This window comes from Tribolium madens, unplaced genomic scaffold (assembly GCF_015345945.1).
Source record: "Tribolium madens isolate multiple individuals breed KSU strain unplaced genomic scaffold, Tmad_KSU_1.1 Scaffold_71;HRSCAF=194;Tcas5.2_LG6, whole genome shotgun sequence".
NCBI lineage: Eukaryota > Metazoa > Arthropoda > Insecta > Coleoptera > Tenebrionidae > Tribolium > Tribolium madens.
In genome coordinates, this window is record NW_025401041.1 from 4,649,370 (window position 1) to 4,664,273 (window position 14,904).

The 14,904-nt window shown below is 37.5% G+C and overlaps 5 protein-coding genes across 8 annotated transcripts; 2 read left to right on the plus strand and 3 right to left on the minus strand.

Moving 5' to 3' along the window:
* Window positions 1–588: 588 nt before the first annotated feature.
* On the minus strand, window positions 589–4,556 carry LOC123008609 (protein GUCD1). Of its 2 annotated transcripts, none has more exons than XM_044404493.1 (4): window positions 3,494–4,556; window positions 1,094–1,380; window positions 755–1,046; window positions 589–700 (listed from the first exon to the last, which is right to left on the minus strand). In XM_044404493.1, exons 1-4 carry the CDS (start codon window positions 3,513–3,515, stop codon window positions 615–617), a joined length of 687 nt encoding a protein of 228 aa, XP_044260428.1. In that variant the 5' UTR covers window positions 3,516–4,556; the 3' UTR covers window positions 589–614. The 2 variants fall into 2 exon arrangements, with proteins under 2 accessions (XP_044260428.1, XP_044260427.1); XM_044404492.1 differs by lacking the exon at window positions 3,494–4,556 and adding an exon at window positions 1,427–3,459.
* On the plus strand, window positions 3,416–4,791 carry LOC123008607 (transport and Golgi organization protein 2). The gene is made up of 2 exons (XM_044404490.1): window positions 3,416–3,868; window positions 3,915–4,791. The coding sequence occupies exons 1-2, from the start codon at window positions 3,730–3,732 to the stop codon at window positions 4,589–4,591; spliced, it is 816 nt and encodes a 271-aa protein (XP_044260425.1). The 5' UTR covers window positions 3,416–3,729; the 3' UTR covers window positions 4,592–4,791.
* LOC123008604 lies at window positions 4,666–11,960 on the minus strand. Of its 3 annotated transcripts, none has more exons than XM_044404485.1 (8): window positions 11,191–11,960; window positions 10,668–11,013; window positions 10,404–10,619; window positions 10,142–10,249; window positions 9,559–9,698; window positions 8,475–9,503; window positions 5,570–5,975; window positions 4,666–5,508 (listed from the first exon to the last, which is right to left on the minus strand). In XM_044404485.1, exons 1-8 carry the CDS (start codon window positions 11,350–11,352, stop codon window positions 5,444–5,446), a joined length of 2,472 nt encoding a protein of 823 aa, XP_044260420.1. In that variant the 5' UTR covers window positions 11,353–11,960; the 3' UTR covers window positions 4,666–5,443. The 3 variants fall into 3 exon arrangements, with proteins under 3 accessions (XP_044260420.1, XP_044260419.1, XP_044260421.1); XM_044404484.1 differs by having other exon boundaries at window positions 8,475–9,506; window positions 11,191–11,947; XM_044404486.1 differs by lacking the exon at window positions 10,142–10,249 and having other exon boundaries at window positions 8,475–9,506; window positions 11,191–11,930.
* On the plus strand, window positions 11,540–13,098 carry LOC123008610 (CDP-diacylglycerol--inositol 3-phosphatidyltransferase). The gene is made up of 5 exons (XM_044404494.1): window positions 11,540–12,189; window positions 12,239–12,359; window positions 12,406–12,573; window positions 12,620–12,786; window positions 12,836–13,098. The coding sequence occupies exons 1-5, from the start codon at window positions 12,147–12,149 to the stop codon at window positions 12,985–12,987; spliced, it is 651 nt and encodes a 216-aa protein (XP_044260429.1). The 5' UTR covers window positions 11,540–12,146; the 3' UTR covers window positions 12,988–13,098.
* On the minus strand, window positions 13,010–14,854 carry LOC123008605 (leucine-rich repeat-containing protein 47-like). Its single transcript, XM_044404488.1, has 3 exons — window positions 14,081–14,854; window positions 13,636–14,036; window positions 13,010–13,585 (listed from the first exon to the last, which is right to left on the minus strand). The coding sequence occupies exons 1-3, from the start codon at window positions 14,691–14,693 to the stop codon at window positions 13,085–13,087; spliced, it is 1,515 nt and encodes a 504-aa protein (XP_044260423.1). The 5' UTR covers window positions 14,694–14,854; the 3' UTR covers window positions 13,010–13,084.
* Between the last annotated feature and the right edge of the window lie 50 nt (window positions 14,855–14,904).

The following is a 14,904-nucleotide window of genomic DNA, read 5'->3' on the forward strand; positions in this document are numbered from 1 at the left end:
CCTGATACCTACTCCTGCTACTTAAAAAATTTTGCAATTTTTAGCGAAACTTTAAATTTTTATTTACAAAGGATCAGGAATGAAGAGAGGTATTTTGGCGGGAAATTCAAATTTAAAACTCCCGCCAAAATACCTTTCCGCGTTTATGTGATCCTGGTACTCCTGATACTTTTTCAATTTTTACGATTTTTAGCAAAAATTTATATTTTTATTTAAAAATTAGCAGGTGTAACAGGATTATAGAAATCCGAAATGGTATTTTAACGGTAAATTTAAATTTAAAATTCCCTCCAAAACACCTCATCGCCGTTCCGTGAAATTGAATAATTTTCGAGCAAAAATTTCGATATTTTATTTAACAAATAGCACGAATAACATGATCATAGGAACGTGAACAGGTATTCTCAATTTTTTGTGACCACGTTCAAATTTTGGGAATGGGGAAATGTATTTTTTCAAATAATTTTCCAATCTATTTATTTTCTTTTATTTATTTGACAGATTAAATAAATATACAGTATCACATAGAAGCTCAAAGAAAGTGAAATAAAGTTATATTTATAACAGTGAAAAAGAAAACTAGAAGTAAAAAAACGTAAAAATATATTAGAAAATCATTTATACACAAGAATCACATCCTCATCAGTCCCGTAACTCTTCCTTGCTTCTTCCAAAACATCCACCGACATGACACACACTCCTGAAACAAAACGAGTTACCAAGAGTTCCATACAATATTTTTTAGCTTTCTTACTATCACCAAACGACGGATTTCGATAGTAGACTTTCTTCGAGGCCAATTCATACCCACATAATACGATATAGTGACCTTGGTAAGGTATAGGCCACGGTATACACTTCCTCAACTCGGTCGAAATCTTATTCAACTTGCAAACATCACAATTTAGAAGTCTCGCATTCGTTAAGACAATCACAGGACCGTTGATTAAATGATCCAAAAGGGTTTGCATCGAAACTGATGCTCTTTCGACCAAAACACCACTAGTTTTCGCCGTTTCGAACCTCTGGTTGACCCGAGCTTCGTCCTATTGAATTTTCATGGTTACCCCATTTTCACCACAACTCGACATACCTTAGTTAAAATATTGTGGTAGAAGCTGTTACCCCTGTATCCTGGATGTACCCCCAAAGTGACTGTATAGAAAACATGACCAACTTGATACCGTTTCAACAAATAACACAAATCAATAGTCCACGTGCTCCCATACACTCCTTCTTCTTGACAAATTTTGGTGAAATTCTTCAACAAGTGGTGACGCTGCCTCCTTGGGAGGACCATCAACACGCACGAAATGCCACAGTCCCAATTGTACTTCTGTTTGAAGTGGAGGAGTTGAATATGAAGTTTTTCAGGATGACCTGTTTAAAATTACAGAAATGAAAACAAAAAAATCTTTTTTCAGACCTGGCTTCAGGACGAGTTTTCGCATCGTGACTCAACTCAGTAGCATTTTCAATAAGAGTGATAATTGGGTTATCCGCGAGATAATTGATTTTTTTAACTGGGCAACAAACAATTTTTTTATATCGCGGATATCACACTGATAAGGAGCAATACAATGAACAATAAGCGAGAATAATGGCGAATTAAGGTCAAAATGCACAAAATGCAATTACTTAATAAATAGCAGAAAATTATAAAATTAAATAATAAACATTCGCTGTGTGAATGCTCAGACAGGATGAATCATTATTATTTTTCTAAAAATAAATATTAGCAAAGCAAATGTTTATTTTTGTTATAAATGTCACAAAAAACACAAATATACTCTTTTTCATATTAATGTGCATCAAATAGGTTGTAGTAAGTAGTCTAAATGAATCTGTAACTTAAAGCCTGATTTACATAAAAAATTCAGAACAAATTTAAGTACATTAATAACGACAAAAAACTTGTTGTTAGCCACCCTTTGTTAATTACGTTGTTAATTTTAATTATTTTTTGCTACCTGGGGACACATTTATTTGAAAAAATAATTGTTAGGGAAATTTGAGGTTAGGATTGTTTGAATTTTTGCATGATTGCCACCTTAAAATGATCCCTTTCAACGACTACTTCGAAAAAATTGATGAAATCGTCTTTTATTGGACCCATTAGTACAATCTGTTATCAGAATAAATTCCGATAACCCAATTACTAATTTATTTAATCTGAAAGATTTTTTTCTTCTGTTTTACGCTTTTAACAAGGCTATTAACGAACTTGTTTGGGTACGTTAAAAAACTAGTGTATTTTTTGTTTCAAATTTTGGTAACAATGAAATTACTTTCAACAACTTTTCTGAATTTTCAGTGGCGAAGATGAAAAAATCTTGAATTCATTAATACCAACCTTACTTTAATGACGTATAATTATTATTATTAATGCGTTAACATTACAGAAAATTGGAATAAAACTTCGCGGTGGATTCATAGTGGCCATTTAATTTATCTCAAAGTTGGCAGCACTTAGCACGCCACTTCTATTATGTGGGTTGTGTCAAAGTTGGTCGCAGAAATGTCAATAATTGTGACAGGCGCAATAGATTTTATATTGTCGTATCAACAAGAAATTACTCCCTAGAATTTAGGGATATTCGTGAATAGGTTGCCATAAATTTGGTTAGGTTGGTTTCTGGTGACAAACAAAAGATAAAAAGATATCGTAACTAGTGTCAAAAATTAGGTTAAGTCACCTGTCAACTTGAATGGATAATTTAATTGATAGTTGACAGCAGTAGGTTGACAGAAAACGTCAACCGTCAGCAACACGGTGTTACCAACCATAGACATTCAAAATTACTTCTGAAAATTCTAGTTACAAACAACATAAAAAACTTAATTTTCCTAAAAGTTCAAATCCTAGATGGTAATTTTTTGTTGACAAACATGTATGTGAAGTACCCGACTTTTTTAGAATTGCCATTTTTGATAGCTATGAAAGTAAAAAAACAATTGGATGTTTAACGTCGGATTTACACAACTCAATTTTTACAAATTTACATAGGAAAGTGGTCACTATGAATTGACCGCGACTTTAGTAATTTTGCTACTGCAGGTTGGCGACAACTAAAGGCGGCTTCACACGTTTACTTTACGTGTCACTAGTTTTATTTCGAATAATTACTTGTGCAAAATTACCAGCAGTAAACGAGAACATAGTTTATTGTTGAGAATTCATTAGTAACATTTTGAAATTGTCGCCTTTTTGTTGACAGGTGTGAACTACCCTTTACCGTGACGTCATCATACATGTTGGCTAACTTGACGTCATCATACATGTTGGCAATAAACAAGCGCCAAATTCAATTTTGCACGGGTCTCAACTCACTCTTATCGCAACTGATAAGCCGTGACGCGACAAAATATCATAAACCCTATCACAATAATCGCAAATCTTGTCAAACACTCACACAATAACCTCTGATAAGCGTTATCACGTAATGTAAACATTTACCCAGCCGTTTCCCAAATCCCCTTCAAGTTTACTTACCCTTCGAACAAATCTCGGTCATAATTCCACTCTCGTACGTGTCACAAATTGAAAAAACTCACAAAAATCCTCTCGCATTTCGTCAACAACGACCGTGAAGTTTGAGGTTATGTTCTAACCTTGAGCCTTGACACAATTCCTAAAGTTGAAGGTTTTCCATATACGAAACAATGCACACACATGTCTTATCTCGTTAGAGACTCAGTCAGTTCAAGTGTGACCGTGAAGGGGTCAAAATGTGTATCTTGTTTGTTTACACGGACCCCAAACCCCCTAAAGGGGGCTATAGACTAATCGTGGCCTCAAACCGGGACGAGTACTACAAAAGACCGGCCAAACAAGCCTTCCGGTGTCCCCACACAAACATAATCGGAGGTAAAGTCCACTCACAATAACCTAAAAATGAGCCCCGTTTTTCCAGGTCGGGACATGGAACCGGGACGCGAGGGCGGCATGTGGCTCGGACTGTCCCTCAAGCCCCAAATGGTGAAATTCGCGGCGCTTTTGAACGTCACTGGAGCCCCCAAACGAGAAGCACAAGCCGGTCGAGGCCCCCTCGTCTACAACTACCTCGAAAGCGAGCAAACAGCCACTGAATACATCGCAAAACTAGCCCCCGAACAACTTAGCGCTTTCAATTTATTCATGTTAGAAATCTCAAACGATGTGATTTGTTATCACCACAGTAACTCCCCTGAAGACACACTCACTTACACCGGACGCCAATTCCTCGCTTTCGGAAACAGTACCCCCCAATCACCCTTCACTAAAGTCAAAATCGGGGGGGAAAAATTCCAAGAAATCGTCACAAAACATGGGGGCAACCGGCCTCAACTAGTCCACGAACTAATCCAATTGTTGAAATGTCGAGACTTGCACCTCCCCGACCCCGAATTGCAGACAAGAGCCCCGTTCGGGGTTGATTTCCTGAGCGCTATTTACGTGCGGATGGAACAAGGGGGTTATGGGACACGCACCCACTCCGTGATTCTAGTCGATGATGAGAACAACATCGAGTTTGTTGAACACACAATGAAAGAACCAATAAACCCACAGGAGCCCCAATGGGACGTTACAACAATCCGGGCGAAATTTTGAGGTTAGCTGTCATTCTATTGACAACCACGTGTGTGAAAGCTAAAAATTCCCTACGAACTATTATATACAGCGTGTCTGAATAAATAATCGTATATTTTTATCAAAGCAATGAACATAGTTAAATTCTGTTCACGGTAAACATATTTAAAAGTGTAACAATAAATTTTAATCAAATACAAACTTAAAGTTACCCAAAGAGAGACAACTGTACGAGTAAGTACAAGCTTGAAATGAATTTAACAATTTCTCTTTACAACAAAAATAAAATCGAGCCGGTCTACAGTTGCCAGAGCCGTCGATTCGATTATTATATCATCGGTATAAAATCTAGCGCATTACTAGCTAGACTCTCTAGTTATTCAAAAAAATCAAAATGACTTAGCGCACTTGAATACAACTATTTTACATTAATTAATTACGGTTTTGGCTGTTTGAAATTGTGATTTTCAAAGAGTAAAACCGTGGTTTGAATCAAAAAAATAAATAAACAATGTTAAAGACCAACTTTAACGTGATATCTATTTAAGATGGGGGCGCATTGTACGTTGCAATTCCACTTAAATGCCACAATACGCCCGATATACATGTCTAATATACATCAAACATTTTTTTATGATTTTTCTTCCATAATCTATACAAACGCTACAGCGATACGACGTGTCTCTCCTACACTATGCACAGCGTCTTCAAAAATCAAAAAAGCCTACAATTTTGGTACATAATACAGCTATGTTACAAATTTTACATTATTTATATCTTAATCGACCCCTTGATAAATTAAAAATCAAAATAAATAGTCACCCTTTTCGAGCATTGTTCCCACAATTGCACTATACACAATTTGACTAGTATTTATAGCAAGTCATCATAGTACTGCACTTTACCGTTCGATAAATTCACAAGTGCTTCCTCCCAGGCTGCAAAAAAAAAAAACAAACTATAGACCCACCTCAAATTCGAAAATTCCAAATTCCTTACCTGCACCAATAAAATGGACAATTTTATCGTGATTGTGCGATTTTGTCGTGTATGTTTCCGGTGCGACATATCGCGAAATGAAATCGTCGCAACAAAACTCTTTATTGTTATCTTCGGAAAGTAGTTGTTCGTTTATATCGAAACCGAACACCAATCCCGGCACCTCTTTGCTGTTGCCTAAACCGCTCAAGATGACGACCGGAGGACGATGATGGTTGTTATCTATCGTAGTTCTTTCACATGGATTATCACAGTCTACACTACAGTCATTGCCGTTGTTAAGGGGGCTGTCGTAACCTTGATTCATCAATTGCATCTTTTCGATTGTTTGAACGTCGGGGATGTCCGGCGGTAAGGAACTGCTGTAGCCCATCATCGGGTCGGAATCCTCCTGATTGGGGGGCGGCTGAGAGAAATTCCACAACAATGGCATTATTTTTATTTCATACACTGTCATCACTCGAAGCTTCAACTTTTTTTGTCTTAAGTTTGAAGAATATTATAACATCGACAAAAAATCAATTGGCAGCCCTGAGTTACTGAGATTTGACGAGAAAATAATAATGTTGCCAACTTAATTTCAAATTCACAGGCCATATACAAAAATTTTGATAAAACAAACTTTTGAAAATCTTATTTTACGAATTAAAAATACAGGCTGCGCCAGAACTCGTGTCCACAGAAAAATGCCATATAAGGTAAGATCCCAAAAAGTTCTTTTTTCTTTAAAAATCTGTTTTGTATGTTTTGTTTTTTAATTTTCACTCTTATACAGGCTGAATAAATCTTAAAAAACAACATGTCAAATAAAATCATTTTTAAAACATAATATTATCGCCTCCAGTTTGATTCTTCTTTTTTTTTTTTAAATTACTGTACATACAGGATGCGCCAGAACTCGCGGCCCAGAGAAAAATGCCATATAGGGTAAGATGCCAGGAACATGTAAAAAATGTTAAAAAAAATTTATCTATAAAAATTTTGAAGTTATGAGAGTTTAAATTTTGCACTTTGCACACATTTATTTCTGTTGGAAAAATAATTTCCCAAGTTTTTTTGTTATAGGCTATTAAAAGAGGAAACAAGGAAGCTCTATCCTGAATTGTAAGTCTGTTTAATGTTATTTGTAGCTTTTATTGGTAAAATTTATGTACCTTTACTAAATAATGTAAAAATACATATACAAGATCATCAGTACCATTAAATACACATAAAAAAATGTCAAATGTCAAAAAATAAATGTTAAATTTTAGATAGAATTTTTTAGACATTTTTTCTGTGTTCTTGGTATCTTACTTTAGTTGAAAATTTTCTCTGGGGCGCGAGTTCAGGCGCACCTTGTATAGAACGTTTCATAATGATTGACATCTAGGCAGGCGTTGAGAGTGTAAACTACTAGACTGCAATTTTAATTCCAAAAATGTTACTAAGGTGAACATTTTTTAGATCGCAATAAGTCATAAAAAATGACATTCAGTCTGAAAAAATAGCATAACCTATTTGTCCGAAAGAAATGTGGAAGAAATGTGAAAAAAAAAGGAGATAGAAGAGAAAAGGCACAAAAAAACAACAAATGTCACAATTTGTAAACCAGTGGTTTTAATCGCACAAAAATGAATAAACTAGAACTATCAAAGATCAAATGTTGCCACCTTGAATTTGAATTGCATGCATGACCTACCGAGATGTCAATCGGTCAATCATTTTGTTATACCAGAAAGCAAAAAATAAAAAAAACGCGTATTTCACCGTTTTCTGTTTTTTTGATGTGTTGAAAAAACAGGACCATACAAAATTTAGTGCTTCAAAGTACAAAAATATATCTCAAAAACACACTGAAACGATTTTTTTTTTAATAACACTTACGTATAAATACCGGGTGACTAAAAAATGTGACAAAAAAATCTATTGGCAACACTGAATTATCTTTTCTATATCTGAATGCAGTCGCCCGTCGCAAATGAGTGACAATTGTCTATAAAATTTTGACGTTTAAATTTGAAAGTCATGGTTGCCAAACTAAAATTTTAAATTTGACACCAACTTAAGGAAAAAAAAACAATCATTTACAATCACCCTGTAGGTTGTACACTATGGACGTAAACTAAATGTGTCATAAACAATTAGTTCAAAAATATATTGTTTAAACGAAAAAAACAATTATGCATATTTTTAAAATTATTAAAAAAATTTATAAAAAGTTATTTTCAAAACAGATGTAAAAAGGGCTGAAGTTTTTCTTCAATCATAATTTTAATTTTTTTACCGTAGCTTCCTTAAAAGTATTCTTTGGGAAATAAATATGTTAATAAAAAAAGTCGTCTACTACGGAGTTATGTCAAAAATTCAACAATTCAGAATCACCAAAAAAAAAAAAACCGTTTTATTTATTTCGTATTAAAAAAAAAAGAGATCAATATGAAAAATCTCACCGTTTCTGTCACAAAATCGGAGCGAAATTTGATACTAAACCTAAATAAAATCCCATTATTTCTAATTAGCTTAATTCAATGTTTTAATCAATAAGCTGTAACGACTTTTTTTTCTAAATTTTAAAAAAATAGCAATTATTAAAACAAAATTATTTTTTAAAACAAAAGATCAGACTAAAAATTCCACCACTTTCTAAATAAAAGAGAATTTAGGTAATTAAGTAACAATAGTTTCTTTTTTTTCCATATAATCACTGGGATTCAAAACATAATTTATAGCATGTCAGCGTTATTTAATACCATTATGCAACAGTCGTAAATTTAGCAGATAAACATGAAACGTAATTTAATCCTTTGAATAATTAAACTCTGATATGTGTTGTTATTATTATTATTACTGTAAGATATGTATGACAACCAATCATTTTTTTTATTTTAAACCACATGACTGTAATATTACCTCCTCCACTTACCTTAAACTCATTCGTTGGTTCTCCGCCCATTTTATTAACGTTATTTTTAACGTTTTTCACATTCACATTTTTCACCTTATTGCTACACTTGTTTTTATCGGTTGCGACGACGTACACTTGTTTCGTAATCGCTGGAAAATTCTTACTATTATGAAAATCAGGTGGCGTATTTCTAACACTAGAATCACACACGGGAACGGTGGCAATAATTGCACATCTACCGTCCGTAATTGTCTCTTTTGGCACAATTTTATCGCTCAATTTTCTCTCTTTCGTTTGTTTATCGTTTGTTTTCGCCATATCAGCATACGAAATCGGTCTCGACGTTGCCAAATCAAGTCTTTGAGTATCAATAGGTAACGAATGCACCGAATCGACATCTGATGAATCGTTTGATTTCTCGCTATGGGGCACTGAACACGCCGATTTACGTCGTGGTGACGGTCCACGAACGCTACTTTTCGAATTAGGATTAGATGATGTTTTCGTACGACCGCTGATTGAATTGTGACGCTTTTTACTCTTCTTTTTCTTGGTGACGACACGAAATTCGGCACTTTCAAGATTCTCAGCCGAATTGTATAGATTTTGAAGGGGTAGAGGCTCCATGTTACCCCACGAACGACGTTCGCGAGGCTTATCAATAACATTCTTATTGTTCCGTAAGACAACATTGTCTTTATTAAACTCGAAATCGTCTAAATTCGTCGTGGAAATCTCACCGAGTGAATTGCTCTTTTTCAATTTCGATCGATTGTCTTTCGATTTAGACGAATGTGCACGTTTTTTCGATTTGGTGGTGTCGTCGCTCGAATGTCGATTTAATTTCGATTTAATCGAGCGATTTTTCTCAGATTGGTCATTGGGAATACCGATAAACTCCATTAGTTTTTCCATATCGTTGATGATGTCGCTACGGTGCCCCTTTACGTTTTCGGCATTACAAACAACAACGTTTTTATCGGTCAAAACTTTCTTTTTCTTTGCTTTTAGCGACGTTTGATGAAGGGCGTTACCATTTTCGTCCACCTTCTAACACAAACAAACAATCACAAAAACGTAAATTTTAGACACAAAATCATACCTTTGACAACTCATTCGAAATACGAATTGTTCCAGCACAATCAGGCCCTACAATTTGTGCAATCGATTTATTCGGAACGCAATTTTTCCTATCGACTGTCTGCTCCAAATGGGGGATTTGAATGGGGCCGTCCACCTCGTCTGCAACAAGTTTCACACGAATTAAAAACAATCAAACATAACCACACTTTTTTCATTATTTTGATCAAGTCACCACTGACGTGCAGGTGGTAAATAATCACCTGATTTGTAAAACATTAACCACATTTTCTATTAAATCAATTGTTCATCACCGCAAATATATGAAACGTTCCAATTTAGTTAATTATTCACTTTTTTCTAAAAAAAAAAATTGTAAAAATCCAAATAACTAGCACAATTTAACTGCACTGCCAACCGCGCTACACCAAAATCACTAGATTGCCAAAGGGTAAGTTTGGGGAGGGTTTCTGAGGCCCCAATTTAATAATTGACATTAAAAATGCAAATCAAATAACAAGTGTTGCCAATCGTGCAAAGTTGAAATCACCAAGTGAAGAAATTTTGTTTTTTGGCCGAAATCGTCACTATGGAAAAGTACTTACTATAAGGGCCGCCCCTAGACATCAATACATGGAAAACTGGTACTCTCGGTTGCAGCCCTTGCTTTTCCACGGTCCGATTTCGATCAATGTCTTCGTATTCTGAAACATCTACCAAACGATGCATTCGTTTTCCTGCACCCATTTCAAGTAATAATAATTTTATTGGCAAAAATCTAGTGTCATTTATGCACGCTTGCCAACTTGAGAGATTTCGCATGTCATCGCGTTCTAGCTGTCACTTGTCAAAAAAAAAAATACTTACTGACTTGAAGAGAGGCCCGTGTTGTAAATTTATACTGTTGTTGCAATTCGTTGCTTTTCTCTTGATAGTTTTGATCGAGAGTATCGTGTTCGAGGAGTCTTTGTTCTTCAACAACTTCTGGTTTCTTCTCCGACATTTGTTTCTTCTTGCGAGCTTCTTCAAGAAATTGGTATTCGGGGCCAATCGTGCTTGAATTCACATTACACGGTAGACTCCCTTTTAATGAATAAATTAATAAAAATAAGTGATTAATTTAAGACTTACCCCCTTCTCGTTGTCTCGCACTCACACTCTTTTTGGTCCTATGTTTGGAAGTCTCAAAGAGCTCCTCTTTGGCCAAATTATCGAGACTCCCTCCGTGCATCATATTCTCCGAAATTGAGCTCGGTTTTTTCCGATGTCTTGAATTTCGCTTTGCTGAGGGGTTACAATATCTGACCAATTCGGAGCCCCCGGCACGAGCTGCTCGTGCATTCCTCTCGTCTTCTTCAGCCTCGTTCAACAGGTGATTGAACAGTTTACTCTTGCCCTCCCTGTCTTTGGGGTTCTTGTAATTCAGGGCTTCGTCCAACAGCCCCTTGAGTTCGCCGTCGTTCAAATCGGACAAAGTCTGGAACAAGAGGGGGTGATTACGCCCAAAAATGCTACGTCACCAGTCATATAAACGGCAAATTGAGACACCAGGGGGCTTATGACCCCCACAAGTACCCTTTCAGTGTCTCAAATTGTTGAAATATCGCGAAAAGGGCCCGTTTGGTGGGGTGATAGGGCAGGGCGGGGGCCTCACCTTGTCGTCCTTGTTGTTCTCCTTAGGGCCACACTTGTCGTGTCGGGGCTTGTCAGGGGCCTTGGGGGCAGAGTCGTTCTCCGGCGAGGGGGCCATTCCGCACCGACAACGCTTCGAAATGGAGCACTCGTTCACGGCAAGGGACGCATCGCGATCGAGCATCAAACTGTCTGTCACATTTGTACAAATTTACAAGTCTACAAAACACACAATTTTAGTTGTTTTGGGGCGTCTGGGGGGCTTTTTCACGCGAACTGTTCCACATTTTCAACGACGGCCATTACAACACATTTTGCGAACAAATGACAACCGATGACGTCACGTGACACAACATCGCGACGAAGCACCGGAAAACTGCCACTATTCCGGACTTCCGGGCATCACACGGACTAAACAACACCCCAAGTTGGGGACACAGACGATTAAAAAAGTCTTTTCCGGGGATTAGACCATTGGTACACTCGAATCATATAACCTGCCACTTTTCAAACGACCTTGGAAGGGCGCATGCGCACACGGGGACAACTTCGGGCCGAAGTGACGTCAGGTATTTACTAAAAAATACAAGCAGCCCCAAAAACACAAAATCAACGAAACTAAACCATCACCACTACATTGTAGCACAAAAAAATTTTGTTTTAAGCGTAATTACCGGAAAATTTTTTGACGTAAAAACATTACTACCAACCTGACAAATAATAACAAACTTGAGACACAATTTACGATTATTTAAACGATTTGATTTATTTCAAGTGTTTGTTTAGTATTAATAGTCAAAACAACTCAAGTCCGTGTAATTATTAATTATCTTTTAATCTCAAAATAAACAAATTATGTGGAGTGAAGTTAGCGGGTTAGGCAACCAACAATACGCATGTGCGGTGACCCAATCGATGTAAATCCGTTAATTTCCATTTCGAGGACGCAATTCCGCAAAAAAACAACTTTTTGTGAAAATGGGAGACGAAAATATTTTCCTGTTTGTGCCAAACTTGATCGGTGAGTTTGCCCGAGTCACTTAACCTCAATTTGTCCGGTTATGTTTCAGGCTATGCCCGCGTTATTTTGGCCCTAATTTCCTTCTATTACATGCCCACAAACCACATAATTGCTGTAATTTGTTACGTGGTGTCTGCCCTTTTGGACGCTTTTGACGGTCATGCCGCCCGGTGAGTGGTGATAATGCCTGGGGCATAATCGAATTGTTTTTCGCAGATATTTCAACCAAAGTACGAAATTTGGGGCCATGTTGGACCAGTTGACCGATCGGTGTGGCACCATGGGGCTGTGCGCCGTCCTGGCGCACTTGTACCCCGATTACATGTTCTGGTTTATAGTCTCAATGTGTATTGATATTGCCTGTCATTGGATTTATTTACATGCGTGAGTGGGAAAATCGTGAGGAAAAGTGGATAAAATACTGTTTCAGATCGATTTTGCAAGGCAAGGCCAGTCACAAGTTCATCGATATGTCGGAAAATCCAATTATGAGTATTTATTACACTAATCGGACTGTTTTGTTCTGGATGTGTGCCGGAAACGAGGCGTTTTACGCCGCTTTGTACTTACTACATTTCACCCAAGGCCCCACAATTAGTAATTAACCGTATTTGGGGGCGATTTAATCTAATTGAGTTGATTCCAGTTGGGATTTCGCTGTTTAAGATCATTGTGTACTTATCAGCGCCGGTGGCTGTGGTCAAGTCGGGGATTTCCCTCCTACACCTTGTGGTGGCTTCCAAAAATATCGCAATTATTGACATAAACGAACGTAAACTCGTGAAAAAACAACACTAGAGTGGGTAATTCCCCCCTGAAAGCCAAAGAAAAGTCTCCTTTTATTAAATGTATCAAATACAAAAAAAAAAACTTATTATAATCAATAAATTAAAGTTTAGTCCCTAACAACTCTAATTTCGTTTCCTTCAAAAACCAAGTCGGTTTTCGAGGGGTAAACCACCCTCAAATTACCCTCAACATCCGTGCTTTTGACTTGTGTGACCTCCAGATCGTGCCCCACCAACATGACTAATTCCCTCAAAAGTGTCTCCATCGCCACTTTGCACAAATGCAAAGACAGGGAACTTGTCACCTCAATTAGTAAATTTTTAGTACCAACTTCGATTTTGGACACTTCTGAGTTGGTAATCGGGGGGAAGGAGATTACAGTCCCTTGCGAGTTTACGAGACAGGGGAATCGCGACCGCCCCTCGATTAAATACAAATATTTGTGAATCCCCGAATAGGTGTTGCGTTTTTTCTCTTTGCGTAGATTATTGGCTTCGGTTTGGAGTTTAGTGAAGAGGTCAGCCCCCGACATAGAATTGGGGCGATTAAGAGGCTGGATTTGGAGCTCAGTGGGAGGCAAAGTCGTGTATTTGAGGTCTCCTGGGGGCTACAAAACACACATTACTAATTGTGTGAATAACACAATTTTAGAATTACCAATTTATCGAAATCGTGAGTGGCAATTGTTGATGAATTTCGTTTAGAGCACACTGTTTCGTGGAGTTTATTCTGAATTTGGATGAATTTTTTAAAAGTTTCTTCGGTGAAAGTGACACTAGAGACGAGACAAGCCACTAGGAATTCTCTCACAGTTTTGACGCTCTCATCTAGGATGATTTTGGGGCTTTCTTTGGCGTAGTGGACCCGAATTGTGTGTTTGTACTCGTCGTTGTCACTTTCCGAGTCTTTGGTAGGCTTCGTGGCCCCCTTTTGCTCCGTTTTTGTTGCAGTTTTGGGGCTGTGGGCCTTGACGTAGTCTATGATTTGTTTCGTACGACATTGATCGATGAGTTTGAGGAGACGGCGGTCAGAAATTGGGTTATTTTTCAACCCCAAGACTAGAAAAACTAATAAGTGATTTTTTTCACTCAATTTTACCAACCTTTGAGTTTTGTGCAATCGGATAATTCGCCTGGGAGAGACTTGATTTGATTGTGCCCCAATTCTAGGACTTTTAGACTTGATAAGTGACCGATTTCAGAAGGGATTGTCCCAATTTCGTTTTCACTGAGCTTCAATTCGGATAAATTTGACAATCCTTCATTACACACCTGAGGGAATTTTGTCAATTTATTGTTAGACAAGTCTAGGACTGACAATTTCCGGGTGTTGTGCAACTCGGGGAAGTCCCCAAGACAATTAAAAGTGAAGTTAAAAGTCACAATATTGACCAAATTGTCAATTTCTGGGGACACCTCTTTGAGCTGATTCCTCGCCAAATCCAAAAGTTTCAACTTTTGTAACTTGGTGACCCCACTGTTGAGACTCTCTAGTTTATTAGAGTGGAGCACCAAAGACTGTAAGTTTTGCAGTCTGGCAATTTCGTCCGGTATGGCCCCCAGACTTGTCTCATGTATATCCAAGTAGTTCAACCCTGTCAGGGTAAAAATCCCAGGATCTAGCCCCTCCTTGCCGATTCGTTCAGCAATCTCGTTGCCCCCGAGCACCAACTCGTGGCGATTCTCACTTTTGGCCCTTTCGACCTCGGGCCACATTTCGAGGTTAAGTCACACGATTTTCACACAACTAACGCGAAACACTCGGGGGGTAAATTTGAGAAGCCCAATTGGGCAAAATTGCGCAATTTTCGCCGGAATTTCGGAGAAAACCACGGCGGGAAATAACATGAAATCGAAATTTCCCCAACTTTCCCCCAGATTTTTTGTAAAAGTCCCTAACTTTTTGGTGCTTTTTGCATTCTTTTGT